This window comes from Embiotoca jacksoni, unplaced genomic scaffold, assembly GCF_022577435.1.
Source record: "Embiotoca jacksoni isolate LCO1_2020_lvr unplaced genomic scaffold, fEmbJac1.0.p SCAF_32, whole genome shotgun sequence".
Lineage (NCBI taxonomy): Eukaryota > Metazoa > Chordata > Actinopteri > Embiotocidae > Embiotoca > Embiotoca jacksoni.
The window spans coordinates 5,048,093-5,071,843 of NW_027185384.1; the positions used below are offsets into that span (position 1 = coordinate 5,048,093).

At 41.8% G+C, this 23,751-nt stretch overlaps 1 protein-coding gene across 2 annotated transcripts in view; it reads left to right on the forward strand.

The window, feature by feature from the left end:
• Window positions 1-23,751, forward strand: part of tbc1d22a (TBC1 domain family, member 22a) — a 120,167-nt gene that overhangs the window by 24,347 nt on the left and 72,069 nt on the right. Inside the window, exons 6-9 of one of the 2 annotated variants that reach the window (XM_069164779.1) lie at window positions 627-697; window positions 10,896-11,024; window positions 13,020-13,082; window positions 18,355-18,469. In XM_069164779.1, the coding sequence (XP_069020880.1) occupies window positions 627-697; window positions 10,896-11,024; window positions 13,020-13,082; window positions 18,355-18,469 (378 nt within the window). Of the gene's footprint in view, window positions 1-626; window positions 698-10,895; window positions 11,025-13,019; window positions 13,083-13,591; window positions 13,658-18,354; window positions 18,470-23,751 lie in introns of both variants that reach the window. The other variant, XM_069164778.1, reaches the window with a different exon arrangement.

Genomic DNA, 23,751 nt, shown 5'->3' on the forward strand with positions numbered 1-23,751 from the left:
CCACCACCACCACCACCACCACCCTGGACATAGCTGCAGGCTGCTAAATGCTTATTAAACAGTGGAAGTTGGAGACATTTTCGTTGTCAGAGAGAGAAACAAGGACGATTGAAAAATTGCCACATTTTGACTAAACATTCCTCATTTGTCAGCTGTCGATTTTCTGATTGCCAGATATGGGGTAAAGAAAAAAGGAACGAACTGTCAAATATTTGTATTGAACTGCCAAACCTGATTCAACTGACAACCCTAGTAAACTATGTAATTCAATGACCTTAAGCATATCGATCTGCTGTTTTTTACGGACATTCTTTACTGTGTGGCAAGTTCTCCAAGATGCTTTGAACAACCAGTCAGGCCTAATGAAAGAAGTATACTTTGTAGAATGAAGGCAGAGGGTGGTCACATCAAATATCAAATGGATTTTTGGCGTTTTTGCTGTTTACTACACTTTAAAACTTTTAGACTTTTCAATCTATTATTTTTTACAGCAACCTCACGTTTTGTGCTTAAACACTTTGGTACAATGTGTGTGGTGAAGTAGATATCATTTCAGAGAGAAGTCTGTAAAAAGGCTCAGAGGTGAATCTAAAATGGACTCTTGTATTTTTGTTATTGTCTTACAGAAGAGCTACGGAAACTCAGCTGGTCTGGAATCCCACGACAGGTCCGACCAATAGCGTGGAAGCTCCTCTCAGTAAGTTTTATTTGTACACTTGCACTATATTGTACAGTCAGACACCAAGAGACACACTGAAACAAACATTAATTTGTGTAAAACATAAAAGAAATACCTGCATATAGACACACTCAAAACAATAACATAAGTAACCTCACACCATAAATCAGGAAGGAAAACATGTATTAATCAAGTACACACACTTTCAAACACACAGATACAATCTCACAAATAATAAACTCATTACAAATACTCTCTCATGCACACACACACACACACACACACACACACACACACACACACACACACACACACACACACACACACACACACTCACTCAGAGGTGCTGTCGTGTTCTTGCCCCCCACCCGCCCCCCCTCTTTGATTTATGAAGACTGGTAACAGTCCTGTTTTTTTGTGTGTTTTTTTTTTCCAAACTTCAATAGGGAAAATTAATTGCGAGGCACAAATAATTTATTCATGAGACACACGGTGTGTTTACTCATTAAACCATTGTTGTGGTGTACAGCTCGGCGTCTGCAGAGAGAAGACTGGCTCTTTGAACACCATGACTCTCCCATTAATTACCGCACAATAGCTAATGTGCCGCAGAAAAGATGTCATTAAAGGTGTGTGTAGATGTACCTGTGCCTGTTTGGCTTTTTTTTGGTGGTGGGAGGTTACCGACTGGGCGCTTTGAGCATTAACATCTGCTTTGTTTAGTACTCAACTGAAGTGAAGGCTCATAACACCGTATGAAGTCACAGAGGCGTTGGCTGCAGTGAAGTCAGGCTCAGGGGAGGGGAGGAGGACCTTAGTACTTTCGCTACCTGTGTGTGTGTGTGTGTGTGTGTGTGTGTGTGTGTGTGTGTGTGTGTGTCTGGGTGTCTGTCTGTCTGTGTCTGTGTCTGGGTGTTAGTTAATGTACCATAGATAACATCCCATTAATGGTTTGTTCGTGTTTGTGCTCAGTTGTGCATCTTTGTGTGTTTTCATACTGAATGTGTGCCTGCAGTATGGGTAGCCACAGTGTGTATTTATATATATATATATATATATATATATATATATATATATAGTATTTACTATGTATATAAAGTAAACACTGCAGTGAACTTTGACTTTGGAAAGCACAGAGCTGCCCTATGGTCTGTATAAATGATGGTTGGACTTCCTCTGCTTCCCCGGGATGAAAACAAGACGCAGCCAGCCCGGGTGGGAAATGTGTGGAGGGCAAGGGAGAAAGGGACCCCTCAAAAAACTGAAAATATGAAAGGGGGGCGGGGGTGGGGAGTAAATAGTAAAGAAAACAAAAAAGGAAAAAAGATAATACGCGGAAAAGAAAAAACAACAGTTGTTGGATCCTCTTAAACACAGAAAGATAAATATAAGAATGATCCCTTCTCCACAAGTGCATCAGCTTCTGTCACACTTAATCTAACAGGAACGGTTTGACAGCTGTAACTGCTCTAACTGAAACATGCAAGTACGTATAATGCAAAATTCTGTAGCTCCTGATACCACGCGATGTTACAATGCCTGTAACTACAGGGAACAATAGCAGCGAGCTAATCAACACACTTCTAGTTAAAGAAAACACTCCGCAGATACTACAGGGAGGAGAGACGATGCGACGCTTTGTTTGATGCATGTCGTGCTCGTTTTTATCGCGAAATCAGACATGGTCAGGTTTTTGTCTCATCTGTTGAAAATAAGTTTGTGTTTTTCTCTCCCAACATGATAACCACATTCAATGCAACATGATGGTGTACAGATCCTGCATTCCGTGAGGGCATTTTCTTCCTGTTAATAGATATGTAGAGATTGCTCTGAATGTGCAAACTTAGGATCCATATCTGAGGTTATCTCGGCTCCACCTCGCGCGGTGTTCAAGGGCTTTCTAGATCTCAGAGCCTCGCGAATTATCTCAGGGTTAAATCCGAGGGGTTGAATTAAAGCGAAAATTGGGGCACAGTGTTGAAAGCACTCATATCTGCTGAAGTGTCATAACACTTGACTGCCTCCTCTGTCCTGCATGTGGTACGATCCAGTGGAGGAATAGATAGGAGGGATCAGGCTCCAAAAATCTATTCTCTGTCGCACGCACGCGCACGCACGCACACACACACACACACACACACACACACACACACACACACACACACACACGCACGCACGCACGCTGTATTCCATAAACTTGGCAGAGGCACCTAATAAAACTTCACTCCAGTGGCGTCCCTTGTGCCCTTCTCCTGCTCGCCAGCGTGCACCGACTTATTTGATTTTTTTTGTTTTTTTTTTTTCTTTTCCCCTCTCTCTCCCCTCCAGCTTGCTTGAGCCACACTCCTCTTTACCCGATGAGAAACAAGTTTTCCCACAGCGGTCAGAGCTCGGTAATTCTCCCCCAACGGCCCGCATTTACCAACGCATCTCAAGAAATCATCCGTAACTCTCCTCGCTGTTATTAGCCAGCGTGGAAATGAAAAAGCAGACTAACGAAACCTTGAGACCAGGCGACGAGTGAGAGCAGTTTTTAGGCTCCGCGGACAGCGCGCTCTCTCTTCCTCCTCTCGCGACTTGCAGGAGGCTCCACAGGTTGCCCGCGGCTACACAGACACATCCGGTTAGACTTCCTATTATTTCAGAAATAATACCGTCCTATTTCATTTGTTTAAAGAGCACTTGGTGTCCGGGCCTGAAGGAGAAAGGAAGAAATGAAATGGCTTTCCTGCTTTGTGAACGAATGTCAGCCTGTGGCAATATGTACATTCGTTAATGGAGTGCGGCTGTTAAATGTGAAGTGGCGGGAGAGGAGAAAACTAACCGGCTGTGGAAATATTGATAAGGCTAAAGGGGTATATGAGATGCAGCAGGGACAGATTTAGAGATCGTTATGTTAAAATGTTACCGTACAACAGTGCACATAATTATATGGCCTGACAATAGAGAACAACGCCATTCTTTATATTTGAAGCAGACTGATGATGAACCTTCCTCGGTACGCGTTATCTTAGAGGCCGCCACACCTCAACGTTCTGTACCATTTTTAATTTGTACCTTTTTTTTTAATTTGTACCATTTCACTGAGTGCTGATACACTCTTTATATGAACTATGCTAAGGCTTGAGTAAATTGCTTTTTGTAAACAGACTGAGGACCAGGAAATGTAAGATGTGGCCTTTGTGTATGTTTGTCTTTGATTTGTAAATCTGCGGGGAAATACACTCTTTGCATTTGGTCTACTCAAACTGTTAAAAATGTGTTGCCCTCCAATTTAGTGAAGTTGATTTAAAAAAAAAAAAAAAAAAAAAAAAAAAAAAAGCAGTGCTGCTCACTGCGTGGTATCTGCTCCTCTTCTGGATTATGACAAAGGTTTATTGTTCAAAGTGAAGAATGGATGTCACTGTATTATGACACCAAAGCCTTCTGCAACAGAATGAGAGTAAAGACATTTCCACACAATTAGTGCACTAAAGACCAAGATCATTTAAAAATTGCAAATACTCTCAATTTTCCAGAAACCTGCATGTTTCCACCAAAACAACTCCACATACAGCAAATCTCTGTATTTCTGTGTTAACTGCTGGCTTTTCAGGCTGGATATTATTTGTACCGTCTTAAAAACACGAATGATGATGATGATAGTAATAATAATAATAATAATAATGTGTTAGTCATTTTTTAGCAGTGATGGAAAAACATGAAAAAATATGATAGGGTCGAAAATTTGGAGCAGCCTTTGGGTGCCTCGTGGCAAGACCGAAGGGGCTTATGCAAATTTTTGCCACGAACTTCAGACGGGAGATCTCTCGTTTTGTCGATTCCTCTCTTCTGTTTCCGCAGCAGTTTCATCATTTAGAAGAATTGGAGTCTCCTCTAATAATCCCCCAAAAACACTGACGTAAAACTATCATGTCATATGTTACCTTTAAAACTGCCCACTTGTGTCTTTGCGAACTGAGTCGCAGGCAACACCGTCAGCCGGCTTGAGTCGAGCCGAGACGTCCCAGTTCAGTGCTGCAACTTTTACCTGCAACTCTCTAAAACAGTTCAGTCTTGTCCCAATTCTTAACACGATAATAATTGGGCTTTTGAGGCTGCAGATCCTCTCAAAGTCCACTAAACACTTGACTCCGAAATGTCCCAGGACTCTCTTTTGCGAGTTGTTTTTTAAGTATCCCTATTTCCTGCTGTTCTGCATCTGAATGTCATGCTAATTTTGGTTGTAAAAATATACATCTGAATTATTTCGACACCAGCCTCTCGAGATGGCACTGAGGTCAGATTATAATGCGTAAAAATACTGAATTACTAAAGTTTTGAATGGGTATTAATATTGAAACCCTTTACCTGACATGAGTATGGCATTAAAAAAATATGAGAGATTAAATTTGGATCTGTGAAATAGTGAAGCCCCAGTCATAAAAACAGTGAATAGCTGTAGTCGAGCGGCGATGAGTCACCCTGTGAAATTGATTCTCATGTGGGTGTTTCCGAACTCCACGAACGGTGCTGTGAAACTCGGCTCACAAGATGTTGGGGTAAAAATTGAATTGATATGTAGAGACTCACAGCCGAGTGCATTTAGACACAGGAAGTAAAAGTTTTGTTTGTTGAGAACTTCTGCTGTGCCCTCAATGGGACAATTTGTTTCCAGGAGAACAAGTTCCTGCTGAGTGGGAATCAATTTAGTGAAAAGACCCACACACACACACAAAAAAAATTCTTTTAAATTCCCCAAATGGATTCCCCAAGCATATTTGCCCTGCTTTTACAGAGAGTTTACTGAAGTGGAGGATGAGAGGGAATTTAGATTGATGCAAGGAAGAATAAAGCGACGAGGTTTCTGTAGGCTGATTAACAGGCGCAGGGTGAAGCGCTTCACCGCCACTTTTTGCACCACTGGCAGGACACGCATTTCTGCTTCAGTTTCCGTAAATTAAATAAATAATTTTTTCACTCGGGTAATGAGGAGAGAGCAGGTGGAAGCAATAACTTTTGTGAGTAAGTAGTTCAAGTTATATGCCATGAGCAACATCAGCACCTGTTACACATGTTTTTGTGACCATTGCTACGTCTGCACTCGCGATTTGATTTCAGCACAGACTTGAGCGAAGAGCTCACCTACGTCATAATTGGTGTGAAATCGGCAACAAAGACCCTTTAAAAGCTTCAGAAAGCCCACAGCAATGAAGTTGTGGGTGTCGGTCATGTTTCGAAAGGGGCAGGACTTCACTTTCCAAGACCGAATTTGCTGAATTTGGCTGCCCGTGACTTCTTTCCGTTTCCCCAAGTTTCACGTCCTTGGTGGATTTGCCAATGCGGACGTACCGGTGCTCTTAAAAATGTGCGTAGCACGGGTGCTGGTGTCGATCAAGCAACGCAACTTGAAAATGATTGCTTCTCCCGGCTTGATGCACATTACTGTGCGTCACTGTTTGCAACAGGAACACCCTCTAAAGCATTTTTATGGCGGCTCTTACTTCTTCTTAAAACATGCACACGTCCTCGATTATCCGAGAACCCGGAGACTCGTAACACGGAGACGCATTGAAATATTCCAGTCTGCCGAGATCATCTCATTAGTTATTCATTTGTAATACTGTAAACTTAAACCGTGGTGAAGTGTATGGCTGTTTGTGTCCTCTTTATAGTGGCCCTGTGTGTGTGTGTGTGTGTGTGTGTGTGTGTGTGTGTGTGTGTGTGTGTGTGTGTGTGTGTGTGTGTGTGTGTGTGTGTGTGTGTGTGTGCGCGCGTGTGTGCGTGCGTGCGTGCGTGCGTGCGTGCGTGCCCCGTTGTCCTATTGAGCAGTAACGCAGCAGCAGTGTGATTGACCTCCACTAAACTGTCCATTAACCTTCAACACACACACACACACTCACACACACACTGTCATTTGGCAGAGTGCACCCATCACAGTGCTTTGTCGCTGGCCTGTTTTGTCTTTGTATGCATGTGTTGTGCGTGTTTGCATACGGAGCCGTTTCAATACGTGACACGTGCACATTTTGGCAGAAAGCGACTGAAAACAAAACAAAACGAAACAACAAAAAAAAGCCGACTTTGAGGCAACGCTCTGGTAGATGGGAGAGGAGGTGTGGATGAGTGAGGACCCCCCCCCCCCCCCCCCCCCACACACACACACACACAGCTCAGTGTTTTGGTTTTGAATCGAGTTACAATTGTGCTTTTGTTTTTGTGAGTGAGTGACAACAGAAAAAGAGAATGTTGGAAAATGCTTTCAATGATGGATGTGCTGACAGAGAATGAAGAATGTGATGTGATATTTGTGTGTTTACATGTGACAACAAACACATGAGAAGAATCCTGGTGTTTCTGAGAGATTCAGTTGCTGCGGCAATGTGATGGGAAGCTGTTTGAATTTAATCTATGCATTTTCTCATAATTTTGGACTTTCATCTTGACAGTATTTATTTGAGAAATGTAATGTATATGTAATACATATACTATTCACATAACAAGACCTAGAGTTGATGGATTTGAATTATGAGTTTTTAATCCTCCCATAGACAGGCTGTAACAAGCAGCCAGCTGAAGGGATGGGTTTGGTAAATTAAAAAAATTGTATTTTATTCTCATCCATATCCTTATTTTTCTGGTTCTTTATCAAAATGTTGGTCTTTTTCATTACTGAAGAATATATTTTTGTATTTCTTTAAAAAAGAAAAAATAGATTCAGCGCAGGATTAGAATTTGTTATTATTTTTATGTTTCTACAGCAGCCACGGTAAAATTTACAAGAGCAAAGTCACCGTAAACTCCACAATATCTCACTGATATTCCTGACATCAAAATACTGAGTGAACTTTTGAGAGAATAAAGAACATAGACAGCGAGTATCCTTCATTCCTCCTCTCCTCTGCAGCAGGTTTGCGAGGTTGTCTGGTTTTAATAAATGTCACAAAATATGCTGAACTCAGCAGGCAGACATCGACTGACGTTGTTATTAAGATCAAAATAGCTGGTCCAGCTTCAAGTAGGTTCACCTTAATTGAGCCCGGACAGCTCAGGCGAACCCGTAGGCGCTAACGTCGTGGGCTGACTCCCTTCACTGTGATCAGCAGGTGCCAACATGGACATGATAACTTTTCCGGGGAGTTAAACAGCTGAAGCATTTATTTCCTGACAAACAGTTTAAACGGTAAACACGCTGTGCTGCTACGTTCATACAGATATCGTGCTAAATCCATACTCTGGTCCAATGTCAGGTGGTCCGCCTCACCATCACACAATCTCTCTTCCTCTCACACACACACACACACACACACACACACACACACACACACACACACACACACACACACACACACACACACACACCCTGTGTCCCGTTCATTTGGTTTAGGCGCTGTGAAAACCCTTGTGCCTACGTGTTATGATGGTAAGCAAAATCCTGGTATCTGCGTATGTTTGTTTTTTCCTTTACAAATAACAGCCCTGAGCTGTTCCCGGTGTTTGTATGTGTTATTAACCAGGTTTATACACTGCTTGAGTGTTGATGTGTCTGCAAACAAAGTTGTTGTGTGCAACAAATAATCCTCCAGACTCTCCGGACTTCTCTTGAGGGCTTTGTCTGGGGAAAAAGGGATACAAAAAACAAAAAAAACAACAACACCAAAACCAAAACAATAACAGACAAACTATTTGTTTCTACTCTTATTGACTGGTCTCGAGACAGTTGCCCAACATTTATAGTTTGTGTGTTTTTCCGTATGCTCGCTGGTGTAAATGGCAGCCCACCTCCAAAAACAACAGACAGCGGAGTCAAACCGGAGACAGAAATGCGCATAGATAACAATCACACTGGGAACATCAGCCCTTTTAAAGCCTGTAAGGGTTCTCTGAGTCCATGTTGAAGCAGGTAAATTAGTTTAGTTTGATTGCAATTTCACGAAAGCCGGTCCAAAACAGAGCAGCTCTCAGATGGGTCCAGAGCAAAGTTGCTCTCAGATGTGTCTGAACAGCAGCCAAATGGGTCCTCCAAAAGATACTCCCGTTTTAATTGAAAACAATGACAAATACATGCAAGAGACAGACAGACGGACAGACTGACGAGGAGAGCATCTGTTTGCTCCAAAAAAAAAAAAAATGGACAAGGATCTTTTCTTTGTAAGATTCAAGCGGGATGTTTTAGTCCCGACATGTAAGAACAACGTATGTAACAAAATAAGATAAGAGGCTCAGGTTGGAACCTGAGCCTCTTATCTTATGTGTAAAGTGTGGAACTTTGAAACATGTGGGACCTCAAGGTCGAGTTACTATGTTGTTTTGCAGAGCTTTTTTTTTACCTGCATTGCACAGTCCTCACCAGTGGATGGGCTTTACATAGTTGCCATGGAGATGGCTCAGCTGTCATATAACAGGCAGATGTTCCTCAGAGGGACATTTAGCAAAAAATGGTGCCTTCATAACTATCGTGTTTGAAATAATACCAAAAAAAAAAAGGAGCCTTTGTAGGTTTAACAGCCACACAAACCAGCTTTTAATACAGTTTTCAGCCCCCGCAGTCATGTTTGAGTTCAGTTTTTCATTTTAACTTTGTGAATATTTTAGAAGCCCTTGTCCCAGCTCTTGCTTTTAAATAGACATTGTATTTGTTGTTCAGTTTGGAGTTGACTTTCTTTGCATTGCATAAGCCTGACCGCACAATGGCGATACACTCTTTTACAAATGCACGCTCCAATACCGACTGACGCACACGCATAGAAAGGTAGCTCCCTGCAGAGACGGAAAGCATTTGTTCAAACTGCAGAAAGTTTTTCCTCTCAAAGTGAAGTGTGTCGTTTACACACTCTGTAATCCCAGGCGCTGAAGTTTGGTTTGTTATTGAACTTGGCTAACGAACTCAAGACAAGGTTTCAGAAAAAGTTTCAAAATAAAAGGCTCATTATATGGCACTGACACAGAGATATATATAGGAGAGAGACAGGCAACATAAAACAGCATGTGGTTTCAAACACTAAAAGGACAGCCCTCCTGAATATCAGCAGAGCTGAATTAATGAGTCCCATGTGGAGCTGACAAGCATGTCTTGTGTGCTTGTATGTTCCACCGACACAGGTGTGTCTGTTTGGAAGCAAACCTCACCAGTTACTTTTTTATTTGGGCTTATACCGGTGACGATACAAACAAATGTTTACAGTTCAATGCGGACACTGTTGAAATGCGTGGAACTACGTGCAATTTTATAAATTCAGGCGAACGACAAAGTACATTTAGTACAAATAAAACTCATTTTAATACATATTTTGCCATCTTAATCTGATAATAGGAAGATCCGTGTTTTTGCAGGATTTATGAAAACACAGTTCAACATTTTGGGAGGTAACGCCTACTGGCTGTCTTTCAGAGCCAGATGAGAATATGATCGCAGGAGTCATGAAGCTCCAGCCTCGGATTCATACATCACATACCTACGGGAGCGATCCCAAAAAGTCACATTATTTAGCAGCTAGCTGGAGCTGAAGGCAAGTGATGGAGGGGTGGAGATAGAGGTGGGGACTATTTGTAGATCTGTGTGAACGGAATGAATGCAAAGGACACTTTAAGGCATTATGGGGCTTTTTTCCTTGAACCAAATCTTCCAAATATGTAATTTTGATAAACCGAGATCAGTTATAGTGCTTGAATTAATGTCAGGAAGGCGCTTTCATTTTTACACAAATTCAAATGATGAGTTTTAACATGTTAAGGTCTGAGCTGGAGAGGTGTTGGAAGGCAGCCTGGTAACCTTTCTTTAAGCAAAGCTACGCAAACCAGCTTCTGGCTGTAACTTCATATTTTGTGAACAAACCTAAAAGTGGTTTCCATTTATTTTTTTCAAACGCTAACAACTATCAGAACATTTTTTTATTCAACAAAGACTTGGAAACTAAACTCTCACTGCTTTAATTAAGATTCAAAACTATTTATTTGATTCCAGTTCTTTATAACTAAAGAAGATAACCAGAAAATGTTCTGGTACAGAATGATTTAAAACACGGTATACCAAAACTAAAACTGGTTAAATGGACTTCAAATTAAAAAGGAGGGTTTTTTTTAAATTCAAATTTCTCTAATTAAATCTTTTCCCCACTTTTTCTTTCTTCCTGTCTTCCTTCTTTATTTATTTTTTCTGTCTTCCTCTCTGTTTCATCTGCTTTCTGTTTGTCCATCTGTCCCTTTGTCTCTCTCTCTCTCTCTCTCTCTCTCTCAGGGTTACCTGCCAGCCAATGCAGAAAGGAGAGAAAGCGTCCTACAGCGGAAGAGACAAGAATATTTTGGCTTCATCCAGCAATACTACGACTCCCGCAATGACGAAAACCATCAAGACACGTACAGACAGGTATATGCTCACACACATTCACGGGGCAATTTACTTGTGTGTTAAATGTTTGAATCCCAGAAATTGACGGACAGAATGAAAGGCGGACGACAAAAGGGTCCCCTTTTGAATTTTTATGACAACCTCCTGTTGCTAATATATTGCCTCAGCAGAAATCCACGACGCCAAGGTGTGTGTGTGTGTGTGTGTGTGTGTGTGTGTGTGTCTGTCTGTCTGTCTGTCTGTCTGTCTGTCTGTCGACATGAAGGGAGCGTGGCCTCAGAGTAGAGGCATTCAGCTTCAGAGAGCTGCTTAAATGAACATTTCTCTTCAGCTTTGAAAATATAATTTACTTTCTCTCTCTCTCTCTCTCTCTCTCTCTCTCTCTCTCTCTCTCTCTGTTTATCCTCCTTACTCTCTCTCTCTCTCTCTCCCCCCACACACACTCTTTCATTTCATTTTAACACTCGACTTCTTCCCGTTCATTTCTAGCCGATAAGGGACATCAAAGTGGGCCATCGATAGCAAAAACACACATTTCTCATATTCCATCCAATTTCCCATTGATCTCCTGTTCTCTGTGCCAGAAAGCTGGCATTCTTTGTTTTGATGATATTTTGGATGATGTCTCGAAGCCTCCTTTTCTGCCAGATTCTGCTTGTTCCAGCGTACGCAATGGTTTCTAGCGATTCTTATTTTTGTTTGTTTTTGTGACGTGTGCTTGATTATGTGTTTTTGTACACATGTTGTCTTGGAACTGAAATTGTGCTTGACAGAGGGTTTGTATTTTATTTTAGTAATTTTTCTTTTGCGTGTGTGTTTTGTCTATACATTTAGGTTTGTAGATGTGTGTTGCTTTGTGTCTTGTGTTTGTCCTTGTATCTTTGTTCATATGGGATGGTCCATCATCCATTCTGACTATCCATCTGTTTCCACAGTTTGCATCTCTTCTCGTGTCTGTCCATCTGTCTCTTTTATATATTTGTTTATGTTGTTGATAACTCGCACAAACAGCTTGTGTGTTTGTGTGTATACATAAGCATATGGATGTAGCCACTGTAGAAGTCCCAGATTGCTCTGCAGGGTTTTTTGAAAGTACTGTTGCTGTTTTGTTGGTTCCCAACAGAAAGTAAAATCTAAGTAAAGTCTAGCTTTGGTCTTTTTTTTAATTTTTTTTTTTTTAAAGATCCCCTCCTGACATGTTTTAGGATGTATATAAAATACTCCACTTTGAATAATGATTTGTGACGCATACGGTTTTCCACAAAATTTTCAATTACCTTTTTAATGACTTCTACTCCTATATATTTCATTTCTAAAGTTGAGCTGCTGGACACGAGATGTCTCATACTTCACTGTGAAGTCCTTTTTAAGTGTACGTGAACTGGATTTTTCATAATTAGTGGTATTACCGTTAGGGGGGGGGGGGGGGGGGCAGAAATACAGACCCTTGGTGTATAATGGTTTTATCACATTTTTGGAGGCAAAGTTTTGGCAAACCATAGTGAAGTGTGGAAGTACGCAGAGCAGGGTGTAGTGGGTAGCCGTATGCCACAAAGGCTCACAATAGAGCTGACCTGCACATCCCCCAAATCTCAACCACGCGTCGTGCGCACCTGCACATCAAGCAAGCTGATAGCTTGATTCGACTCCTGTCTTTCGGTGGGTTTGACGGGAAAACAGATGAAAGCAACACACTGTAAACATACGGCATTCAGGTATTAAAGAAACCGCCACGCCAATGTACACTAAACATCGATTCCCTGAATGCAGCCCAGACGAGTTTAAGTACCCGCCGCTAATTCCATCGGTATCGTTTTTGAGAGAATACGAAATGAGCCAGGTTGAAAAAAAAAAAACAGAATTTCCCTTTAAGTTTCAATGTGCTCCTTTCTCAAGGAGATCCTACAGCTGCTCAAAAACAGATTTAAATGCATTACATTGCATACGGTGGTACTTGTGAGTGTGAATGTGTGCGTGACTGTCTAACGCACTTCTCTCCCATGTCGCTGTCAGATCCACATAGACATTCCTAGGATGAGTCCTGAGTCTTTGGTGCTGCAGCCAAAGGTGACAGAGGTAAGGTTGTACGGAGTGGACAGGACTGCCGATACAGCTCAATCCCCAGTCCCTGTCAGTAACAAGCCACACACTCTTTACAAACAGTCTGGGCTATTTCAGTTGGCTTGGCTCCAGCTGCTGCCCTGCACCCGTCTGGCCTCCCTTCTGACGAATCTGTCCGCCTGTCCCGTCGTTGGTCTGTGGGGGTACAAACTCTGAAATGGTGTAAACGTGGTCTCGCACATGCAAAACTCACACAATCATACTGGCAATCACACGTTATCGCAGATACACTTCAACATGCTCAGACACACGCATGCACGCACGCATTCAAGACCACCGCTGCTGTCCATTTCAGACCACCGGAAAAACCCGTCTGACTTCAATCAAGGACACCAATCCACTAACTGTTGCTCTCGCTCTCTGTTTCTGTCACCGCCTACGAAGGCCAGATCTGTGCTAACCTGCCCGTTGCTTCAGTGTTTGTCTTTTTTGTTTTTTTTCTCTCTCTCTTTCTCTCTCTGCAGATTCACATTGACATACCGAGAACTAATCCTCTTATTCCTCTCTTTCAACAAGCTTCTGTCCAAGAGGTGAGACCCCTTCTGCTGCACACACACCACCTCACTTAGCAGGGTTGTCCCCTTCTTCTTCTCCTCTCAGGCAGATTTAGTAACACTAACACTGGGGCTGATATTGTGGGACACTCTTAAACAGAATATAGCATATATGAAATCATGGTCCATTAAATCACATAAATTGGCTCAAAAAGCTTAGTTTAGATGTAAAACTCCCCGAGTTTTACATCTTTTCTGCCTGCCTTGAAGTTTGAAATGGGAAAACCCTCGCATCGGCTCACTGCATGATCTGGCATGGCTACACGCGCTCACGCGCACAACACACGCACAGAAACTCATACCCAGAACTCGTACGAAAGACTTTTCTGCAGTCATGCATGGCATCAGATGCCCCCAAATTTTCCATCACGTCTCTTTGTTCTGCTCTGTTTGTGCTGCTGAACAAAGTGTTTCCTGTTACAGTTGGTCACTGCCTTGTTGGAGATACGAGAAGTAATTATCTTAAAACCCTCTGAAGTATTATGTTTGATAAAACAATAACTATCAGTGGCAGTCGGGCACATTAATAATGCATACGGCGCTGCATACGTTACGGCAATCCTTCAATATTAAGTCATTACAGTATTACTTAAATGAAACTTAAAATGTAAATGTGGCCACTTAGATTTCAGCTCTAATAAAAGTACTCGAGGATGTGTGGAAGAAGTTGGCTCAGCAGGTCTGAGGGACTATCAGTGCAGCATCCCAAAGCAGCTTAACACAGAAATTAACCAGATTCTATTCATTTATATGGGGTTAAGCTTATCTTATTATTACAGTGCTTTTGGGAGGGCCTGTCATACATAGAACCACTGGCCTGAGAAGCACAGAACCGAAAACAGAGATAGAAAAATCGCATAATGAGGTGCAGGCTAATGAGGTGGCCGGGGCTCTGGGCTGCTCGGCGTGTCTACACCTACGAGCAGGTGCGAGCACGCACGCACGTACGTTACACACTCTGGAAAAAAAAAGCATGCACACTAATGAATGCATACGAGACAGGGAAATGAGGAGGCGCGCTGGTATTCAACAGCGAACACATGCACAAGGGCTTTCATTCATACACACAGCGCCCCCGGTGAGGCCACCTCCCATTGGCCCTGTTTTGTAGAAGATGCAACTTTGGACCGTAACAAGGGAGGCAAGTAGGGAGGTGAGATCGGAGAAGGAGGAAGGAGGAGGCGAGATGCCTCTTATCTGCCATCTTATCTATAATATGCACTACTACTGTATGTAATATTTATATTTTCCCCCTGACTACCTTTTCCCCTTTGCCAGAAGCCCCATCTTTCCCTCTCTCATCCCCACACACCAGCTCTCTCCTCTCACTGAGCAAAATAAAAGCCACCGGCGAGCACTGAAATATTCATGCAGTCCTTCTATAGTTTGGTATGCAACACACACCAAAAGCCCACCCTTCCTGCCTTTTTTTTTTTTTTTTTTTTTTTTAATATGGTTATGTGCCACCTGAAAATCCCTTCTACTTCATTTCATTCACTTGTTTGTCTCGGCGCCTCCCCTCCTCCTCCTCCCCCATGAGGCTTCAGAGATTTAGTCAAGATGGAAAGCAGTCAACAGTCTGTTCCATTTCAGGGAAAGTGGGAAATTGAAGCAATTCTACAGTGATTTCCTAAGTGGCATCCAAGCGTCTGAGTTTTTCTTGTTTTGGAGAACAATTTGGTCTTCGGGAGATATTGATAATCAGCAATTACAAGATCCCGACGTGAAAAGAAAACATTTACTTTTGCCTCCAAATTCCGATTACGGGCTGAAGGAGCAGGATTTATCAACAGATCAGTGTCTGCTGTGTAGCAAAAATCTTCTTTAATTATAAGCTTTTTACTGCAGGATTTTCAAACGAATAACTCCCGGGCAGCGAGCGCATAGTAGCAATTTAATGTTGCTGCTGATTAATTTATTGGATATTTGAGAGATTGAGCTCATGATCTTTTGAAAATGGGCTTGTGTGGGAGACATCAATAAGGAGTTTTCTGACACCATTTCATGTAACAATTTCCTTTTTACCTCTTGAGACACTTAGATATTATCTGGAGTGGAGTCATACCTTTTTTAATACAGGAGACACTGATTTGCTGTCCTAGAGATGCACTACTTTATCAGAAGAATTAATTCTATGAGCTAATGTGAGATCAGCAGAGTTTGGATGAAGAAAATTCTGTCTTTTTAGGACTTTGTAGAGAACTTCTGTTCAACCTGAAGACAATATTTGGTTAGAATTTGATGTCTCTGCGTTCCCATAGAAACATGCTGAGGTGGGACTCTTTGTCTCCACAGTAAAACGTGTGTGCGCGCGCGCGCCAACGTGAAATATGCATGTCAGATTTTGAGGTTGCATGAAAAGAAGTCCCATTACCCACTCCTCCTGCTATCACCAGCGCCTCTCACTGTTTGATGGATGCGGCTTTGATAAGGAAAGAGGGAGGTGTGAAGTGTGGAGGCAGGTATAGGAGGGTGGAGGAGAAAGTGCAGGAGAAAAGCCAGAGAGAGTTGCATCGCACCAATCTCTGCTACTGTCTCAACATTGATGGAATTACTTTAAATAAAAAATGGGAGTCTGCGCTTCCAAAAAAAAAAAAACCCGACATTACCGTGGCCATGTTATAGTCCATAAAACAATGAGCTATGAGGTTATTTAGAAAGTGACAGAAACATGACTTATCCCCCGAAAATAAGAACGTGCTTGATGGGTGGGGTACATCAAGGTGCGTGTGCGTTTTGGGAAAAAAAACTAAACAAGCTGAACATCAAGCCTCCTCTAATTCACTGGGGCTGACGGCATTAAACAGCCGCCCATAACGAAGATGGAAGTGTTTGCCTGGCAAAAAAAAAACAACACAAGTTGAGAAGTCGGGAGATGGAGGAGGAGTCTGACTCGGGAGGGGGGGGGGGGGGACGCAGAGAAACTAAATGAGGAAGGAAGAGAGGCCCTTTTTTGTGCACAAAAGAAATATGAAGCTGAGGAACTAAAGAGCGAGGTGAGAAAATGTTTCATCTCAAATTCAGATACAACCCATCCATTTTTATAATCTTGGCACAGGTCCTCAGTTCATCTTTTATCATTTTTCATTTCAGCAAACAGTCCTAACCTAACTAAAACATATCAACAGACATTTTCTGTATTATACAGATTTACAGATCTCCTTTGGTACAATAATGCAATAAATATCAGGACAACTAAACGTGAGACTAATTCAGATATTACAGACTAACTACAAGGGATGTTGCAGTGGAATAAAACAGGATATTGTACAGGCACAAACATAAATGGATAAACAGAACTTGCACCTAGAGTTTAAACTGCAGTTTTTCGAGGCGAATAATGTAACATTCAACTCAAGGAAAATACGCTTTTAATATATACCGTTGAAGGTGCTTTATAGAGCTTTCTTGGAAACCAACATATACAGTCTGTTTCCCTTCCAAAACACTGTATTCTCAAGTTCGAACAAACCTTTTTTTTTTTTAAATGTATTTCCTTCCCCATAAAACATTTTCAAAGTAAATGTTTTAAGATTATTTTCATCCTACGTTGTTTAATTCATGCTTCCTGCCTCGCAGTCTTTTTTGTATTTGTACTTGTCCTTGTTGGCACTAGAGCCTGACCGATACTGGATAATAGGGGCTGATACTGATACCGAACGTAAGAAGTTAAAACAAATTCCGATATCCATATATCAACCAAAATCTGGTTGCTACTGTACATGCTTGCGACAAAGATATGTAACAAAGGCAGCCCGTTTTACACTTGAACAATAAACGTTCTTGTATAAAATGATATCGGTGCATTGAACCAGTGAATTTATAAATAACTATGAATTGAAAATAGAAATTGAACAATTTCTGAATTAACCCAATATTCTTCACTGCATCGTGTTCTGTAAAAAAAAACAAAAAAAAAAACATACGGCCTATAGCGTTATATTTGTGATAGACCAATATCGGCCGCTAAAATATGGCGCTTGTTGACACGTGGTAATCCTTCATTGCGCGTGACCAACGGGAGTAGGAGGATAGCTGAGTGCATTTTCCGGATCGTGCGCATCACGATAAAGACGAACCAGCCCCACTCATTAAAACAACCCTGAGCTACAGCACTGCTCATGGTCAACAGCTTCCTAGTCTTCCTTCAGTGGTGCTATTTACAATTCAAAGCTCAGGCTCCATATTCATCAAATATCAAAAGCAAAATATCAAAGTAATAAAAATGTTCTAATCAAATTGAAATGTCACGTCCAAATCTGCGGTGTTGCAGCGGCGGCTGCGCCGGTTCAGCTGTGTTGTGCTTCACCAGCTTAGCATGGCTTCAGTGGATATGATTCCCGCTCCTACTTTTTCCACACTGCTTTCACCGACTTTCTGAAATGTAAGCTTTTATGATTGAAATCTGTAATTCTAACCCGTTGTATCGTCTCCCATTTTGTAATTTGATGCCACGAATGGCAGTCGGAGAGTAACTGTTAATGGTTTTACTTCATTATTAGTGGATCATAAATTGCAAATGGTTAATTTCCAAAAGTCATTTCATACTAAACATTTCCGGAGAGTCATTGCTTTTCACTTTCATGTCGTTTTAAATTGACTAATTTCCTGCAAATATCTGCTGGCTATTATTTTTGACAGTTTGTCTTTGTGTGCATGCTTGTGTGCTCAAGATCTTCGAGCGGATTCTGTTCATCTGGGCCATCCGCCATCCAGCCAGCGGCTACGTACAAGGCATCAATGACCTGGTCACGCCGTTCTTCGTCGTCTACGTCTTCGAGTACATCGGTGAGTAGCATCTCTACCTTTCTTTCTCCTTTTCACTTTAAAAAAAAACCATCTAATCTTTTGTGTGATATGCTTTTGAAGTGAGGATCAGTCGTCTCTTTTCGTGGCCCGTCTACTGAAAGTGCAGCTCTCCACAGTGCAGACTGGCACCTTTTGTAGCTGGCGTGACTCATGTTTACTCGGCGGTTCATCACCACGGGTCGCAGGGAATCAACCCTGGGTCCCCTCGAGACAGTCTTTCTTTTCACATGTCTCTGGCCATTGAGCTCCTCCTTCGGCCCTGTGCCCCCTTCTTCCCCGCTCGCTTCGCTTCCCTCTATGTGCTCTGCTTTCGTTTAGATGTAAACTTTACTCTCAGTTTGTGTTTAAATGTACTTATGACTTTATTTATCAACACTTTGTGGCTAAGAGTCATGATTGGAGTGTATATGCGTACGTACGGTAGGTTTGTGAGAGAGCATGACGTGTGTGTGTGTGTGTGTGTGTGTGTGCGTGTGCGTGCGTGTGCGTGTGCGTGCGTGCGCGCGTGTGCGTGCGTGTGCGTTTGTGTGTGTCTTGTCTCCAGAGCCCTCCTGCTCTGTGCGTTCATGTTGTGCCACATTTACGCTGATGAATGTTTTATTTTAGTCTCGCACTTAATTCTTCTGACAGCATAAACACACTCCTCAAGAGACAAAGAACAGACAACCTGAGTGGTCGGAAGAAAAATGAAGATTGTCAAATTTAATTTAATTGTCAAAAGTGTTTGAACTACTGAAGAAAGTGTGACCTGCTAAAAGTGTTTTCCCTGCTGATTCTTTTTTTTTTTGCATTAGATAGCTGACAGCAGAATCACTGATGATATTGGCCACTATATAATAAGAGATGCCAAAAATCTAATACATTTGAGGTTTTAATGCACGTCAGGTGTAAAGAACCAAAAAAAAAAATCTCCATTGGATTTTTTTTTATTTTTTTAATTTTTCCATACAAAAACAGCCTGGAAATGCTTCAATCTCCTGCTGAGAGTTTGGGATTTTTTTTTCCTACATGAGAAAACAATCAATTGTTTTTCATAAGTATTTTTGCAGCGTCGTCCTTCTTTTTGAGTTGTATTTCAAATCGGCACTACAATTGCAGTACATAGAAAACATGTGTATTCGAGGAATTTTGACCCCATGCTGTCACCAAACACTGCGGGATCCGCGCACTGCCGCGTGCTTCCTCTTTAATGTGAGCTCGTCCGTGCATCCCACGTATTCACGCCGTGTGTTTGGTTTCTCTGTGCTGTGTTTCGGCCCATCAGGCTCTCTTTGAAGCCATTCAAAACAGAGCTACTAAGCGGAAACCACAACGGTCTGTGGAGTAACTCGCGCACCCTGGACCCACTGTGTTCACGGAGATACAATTAGGATCCACAAGTTAAGTGCTGAGAGGCACGCGAGAGGTTGGACTCTGACTCCTGCGTTTCTCTGCGCTACAATGCAGCAGTACTGTAAACTGCAGTTTGGCCTCCGAAATGACCTTGAAGTCAAAGTCAACATATTAAAAAGCTGGCAAATGTGTATGCATTTCAAAAGAAGATCAGTCTTAGCTGAAAATTGGAAGTTTGACTGATATTAGATCCGGTAAGACCCTCTGACTTTTACCAACAAAACAGGTTATTAAAGAGAGCATGTTACAAATGGAACATGTAGAATGCGTGTTTACATGCTAACCATCCCTTGTGACTAGCTGTGCTCAGAGTGATGTGTAAATCACTGACTCTCTTGACCTCTTTAAAAAAAATAATTTAAAAAAATTGATCCAGCCTATCTTGGCCTTCGCTTTTCTCGGTGTCCCTTATAAGAAAGTTCTCCCATGTCTACCTTCCTCCACCTTTTCCTCCGCATTTATTTCCCCATCCTTTACCTCTCTCCACGTTTGTTACCCCTTTCTCTGTGGGCGAGTCAGACTCTTGTCAGATCTTCAAAGCGTCACCCCGTGCTTTGTTCCGCCGTATCTCCATACGCTGATGAGCCTTGAATAACATACACAGCCAACGAACCTTCAAACGTGCCTGGCTGGCATCTTACATGATGGGTTGATGCACTGTGTTGTTGTTTGTTAGGTGGTCTTGTTTTCTGAAGCAGAGAGAGCCAAAGCAGAGAGAGGCTTGGCTCTTTCATGAGGTGGGCCTAATTCTGTTCCTTTGTCAAGGGGTAAAAAGTGTGAGATACACTCTCTCATGCTGTTGTGCTCTCTTGCTCTCTTTGGCTGGCTGCCGTCTTGTCTTGCCATCTATTCCGTTCCTTTTTCATTTGTGCTGAATTCCTCCTTTTTCTCTCTCCCTCTCCCTCTCCCCCTCTCGCTCTCCCCCTCCCTCCCTCCCTCCCTTTTTCTTTTGTAATTCAGTTTATTAATGCAAAGTAAAGCATTTATATTTCTCTTAAGTCATAATTAATGTCATTAAGGCTTTTTACAAATAAACAGTGCACACATACCCAACGGGAGATGTACAGGAAAATAGGTACATTCCAGGGAAATTGTTGATTTTTTTGGACTTATTTGGACAAGGAAACATTTTGTTCTCTTCGAAACAGTAACTACAGATAAAGGTGACACACTTGAACAACTTCACTAGGAGAATGTACTTTTTCAGTCATTTATTAAACCAAAATATCAATAGTTGTAATACTCTTCTGTGAAAAAAGTAACTACACTTTTGGCATCAGAAGCTACTATCGCTCCCTTTAGCAAAAATAACTTGGTGTTTTAAATTGTTCACCAGACTCTGATGTCGGTTTGCTGACATTTTTGACCCGTTTTCCATGCAACATGCCTTCAGTTGAAAGATGTTTTAGGGGTTTTCTTGCACGTACTGCCCATTTCAAATCCCCCGGCAACTTTTCCATTGATTCAAATCCAAGCGTTGACTAGGCCATTCCGTAACCCTCCCAATTTTTCTTTTTTAACCATGTGTTGGTGGATTGGCTTGTGTCCTCTGGATCATTACGCTGTTGAAAGGTCTACTTCTGGTTCAGCTTGAACTTTCAAACACACGGTATCACCTATTCTTCAAGCACTCTTTGATATGATGCTGACTTCATTGTTGAGTCAGTGACGACATGCTGCCCAGTCCCTGAGGAAACAAAGTAACCTCACACCCATGCTTCACAGTTGGTGAGAGGTTCTTCTATTGAAAAGCTGTTTTTTGTCTGCACCAGACATGTCAACTGTTAATGTGTGAAACAGCTTTATCATTGATTGATGTCAAGAGCACATTATTCCAAGAGGCCTGGTCTTTGCCCGTTTGTTCATTGACAAACTGTACATTTGCTTTAATGTTCTTTTTGGAAAAACAAATACTTTCCTGGCAGGCCTCTCATCCAGGTCATAATTGTTCAATTTCTTTCTGATTGAAGATGCATGAACTTTGCGAGCAACAGTTAAATAGTTACTTTGAGATCCTGTGACGAAATATTGGGGTTATATTTTAAAATGTTGTGCAGTCTCAGACAAATTTGCAGTCATTGAAAATCTATACCACTCGGCTATGGTTTCCCTCTCAGTGGAGTCAAGTATTTATATTCATTTGAATATCTTTTTAAATCATTTGTCAGACTCAAACACTTTTTTAGAACGTCTCAGAGAGCTCTTTAAATGTTGGCATCGTGACACCACACACTTCAAAAGCAAAGAGAACGCCAGACCTTGGATGTCAGAAATTAAGATAAGGTAGGTGTCACTCTTCACTCCCTAAAAAGATTTAATCATTGGCACCTAATCTGGATCCTCTGATTTTAGTTTTATGGATCTGAAGATGTGATAAGTGTTTGGGTGTCGTTACCATTTCAATGTGACTGATCTGTCTTTTTATATATTTAGAATATGACAATAATTACAACATATCACTTTTATGTGTCATTTGTTTGAGCATACAGTATAATTGTTATCTGTAGGCACTGTTTCAGAGAAAGTGGAATGTTTGGTTGTCCAAATATGTCCAAAAATCAACAATTTCCATTTTGAGTGTTCACCCAATTACATCCATGTTTGTTCCTGTCTGTCACAGACACAGGTTGTAGACTTCCTTCTTTTTGCACAGCCCATTGTAAATTTTCTCGCTGCGAATGACCTGAGGGGCAATAGTAAAGGTATTTAAGGTTTAACAGAGCTAAATGTATGTATGTGTAAGTCAGCATCGAGTTCTTGAAAGGTCTGCATTTATGCGAGTCTGTCCTGCAGATGTCCGTTTATGTGGCACAATACCGGTTGTTTAGCATGGGCCTTGTGCTGTGGACTAATCAGTACACCAACGAACTGTGAAACAAAAGCAGGAGTGCAGTAGCTGAGAAAGTGTCTCGGATCATCTGGCAGGTCACTATAGGTTTTTGTACAGGTATCCCGCGGTGCCGAGTTGAGTTAACAAAACAGCCGAGACCAGAGTCAAAGTGTCTCTCGAAACAGAGACGACAGCAACTTCCTTTCTACCTACACTTGTGCACACCAAGATTTCTCTCACGGCTTGTTCAAATGTTCATCAGATTTAATTTTCTAATCCCGGCTCCAAATGTGTTTGTTGTGTCTGAGCGGTTTAAAGCCTTGAGCGAGTTTGAGTGACAGCCAGTATCTGCGAATGTAAGCCAGTTCACTGATGGGAACGTGATTAAGACTTTGACCTGTTTGCAGCTGCTTAATCTGTCTTTTCTGTGTGTTCTCTGTTCAATGTTGCGTGTTGCCTCAAATGTAATTATTTACCGTCCTCCCTCTACGTCTCTGCCTAGCTTTTCTTTTTGGAGATTCGTCTGCGATTGAAGTCTTATCGCTGCCACCTCAATGATAGTCTATATAGGCTACCTCCCAAAAGCAAGCAGAGATAGGATTGAAATGGGGGGGGGGGGGGGGGGAATACCAATTCACACCCTTTGCTGTCCACAACATGTTTGTCTGGGTGCCTGTACTTGTCTTTCTTTTGTTCTGCTATTCTTATCTGTCACTTTGTTAGCACATCGTTGTGTTTCTCTTTAGCTACCTTGCTTTGTTTCTCTGGCTTCTCTTTTTCTGAATCACATAACAGCCGATGCTTCGGCACTGCAGTGCTTGTTCATCTGGCAAACACTCCATTTACCTTTTGATGATGCAACACGGAGTGATGGGCTCGACTTCTTACCCACTCCATCCTCACAGCACTCCTCCTTTTCTTCCTGTCACCAAGTTTCATTCACACCCAACTGTTAATCCAAATTGAAAAGTTCCAATTGGTAGATTATTGATGCTGTGGAAGGAAAACTAACACTAAAGTTGTTGTGTATCCACTCAGA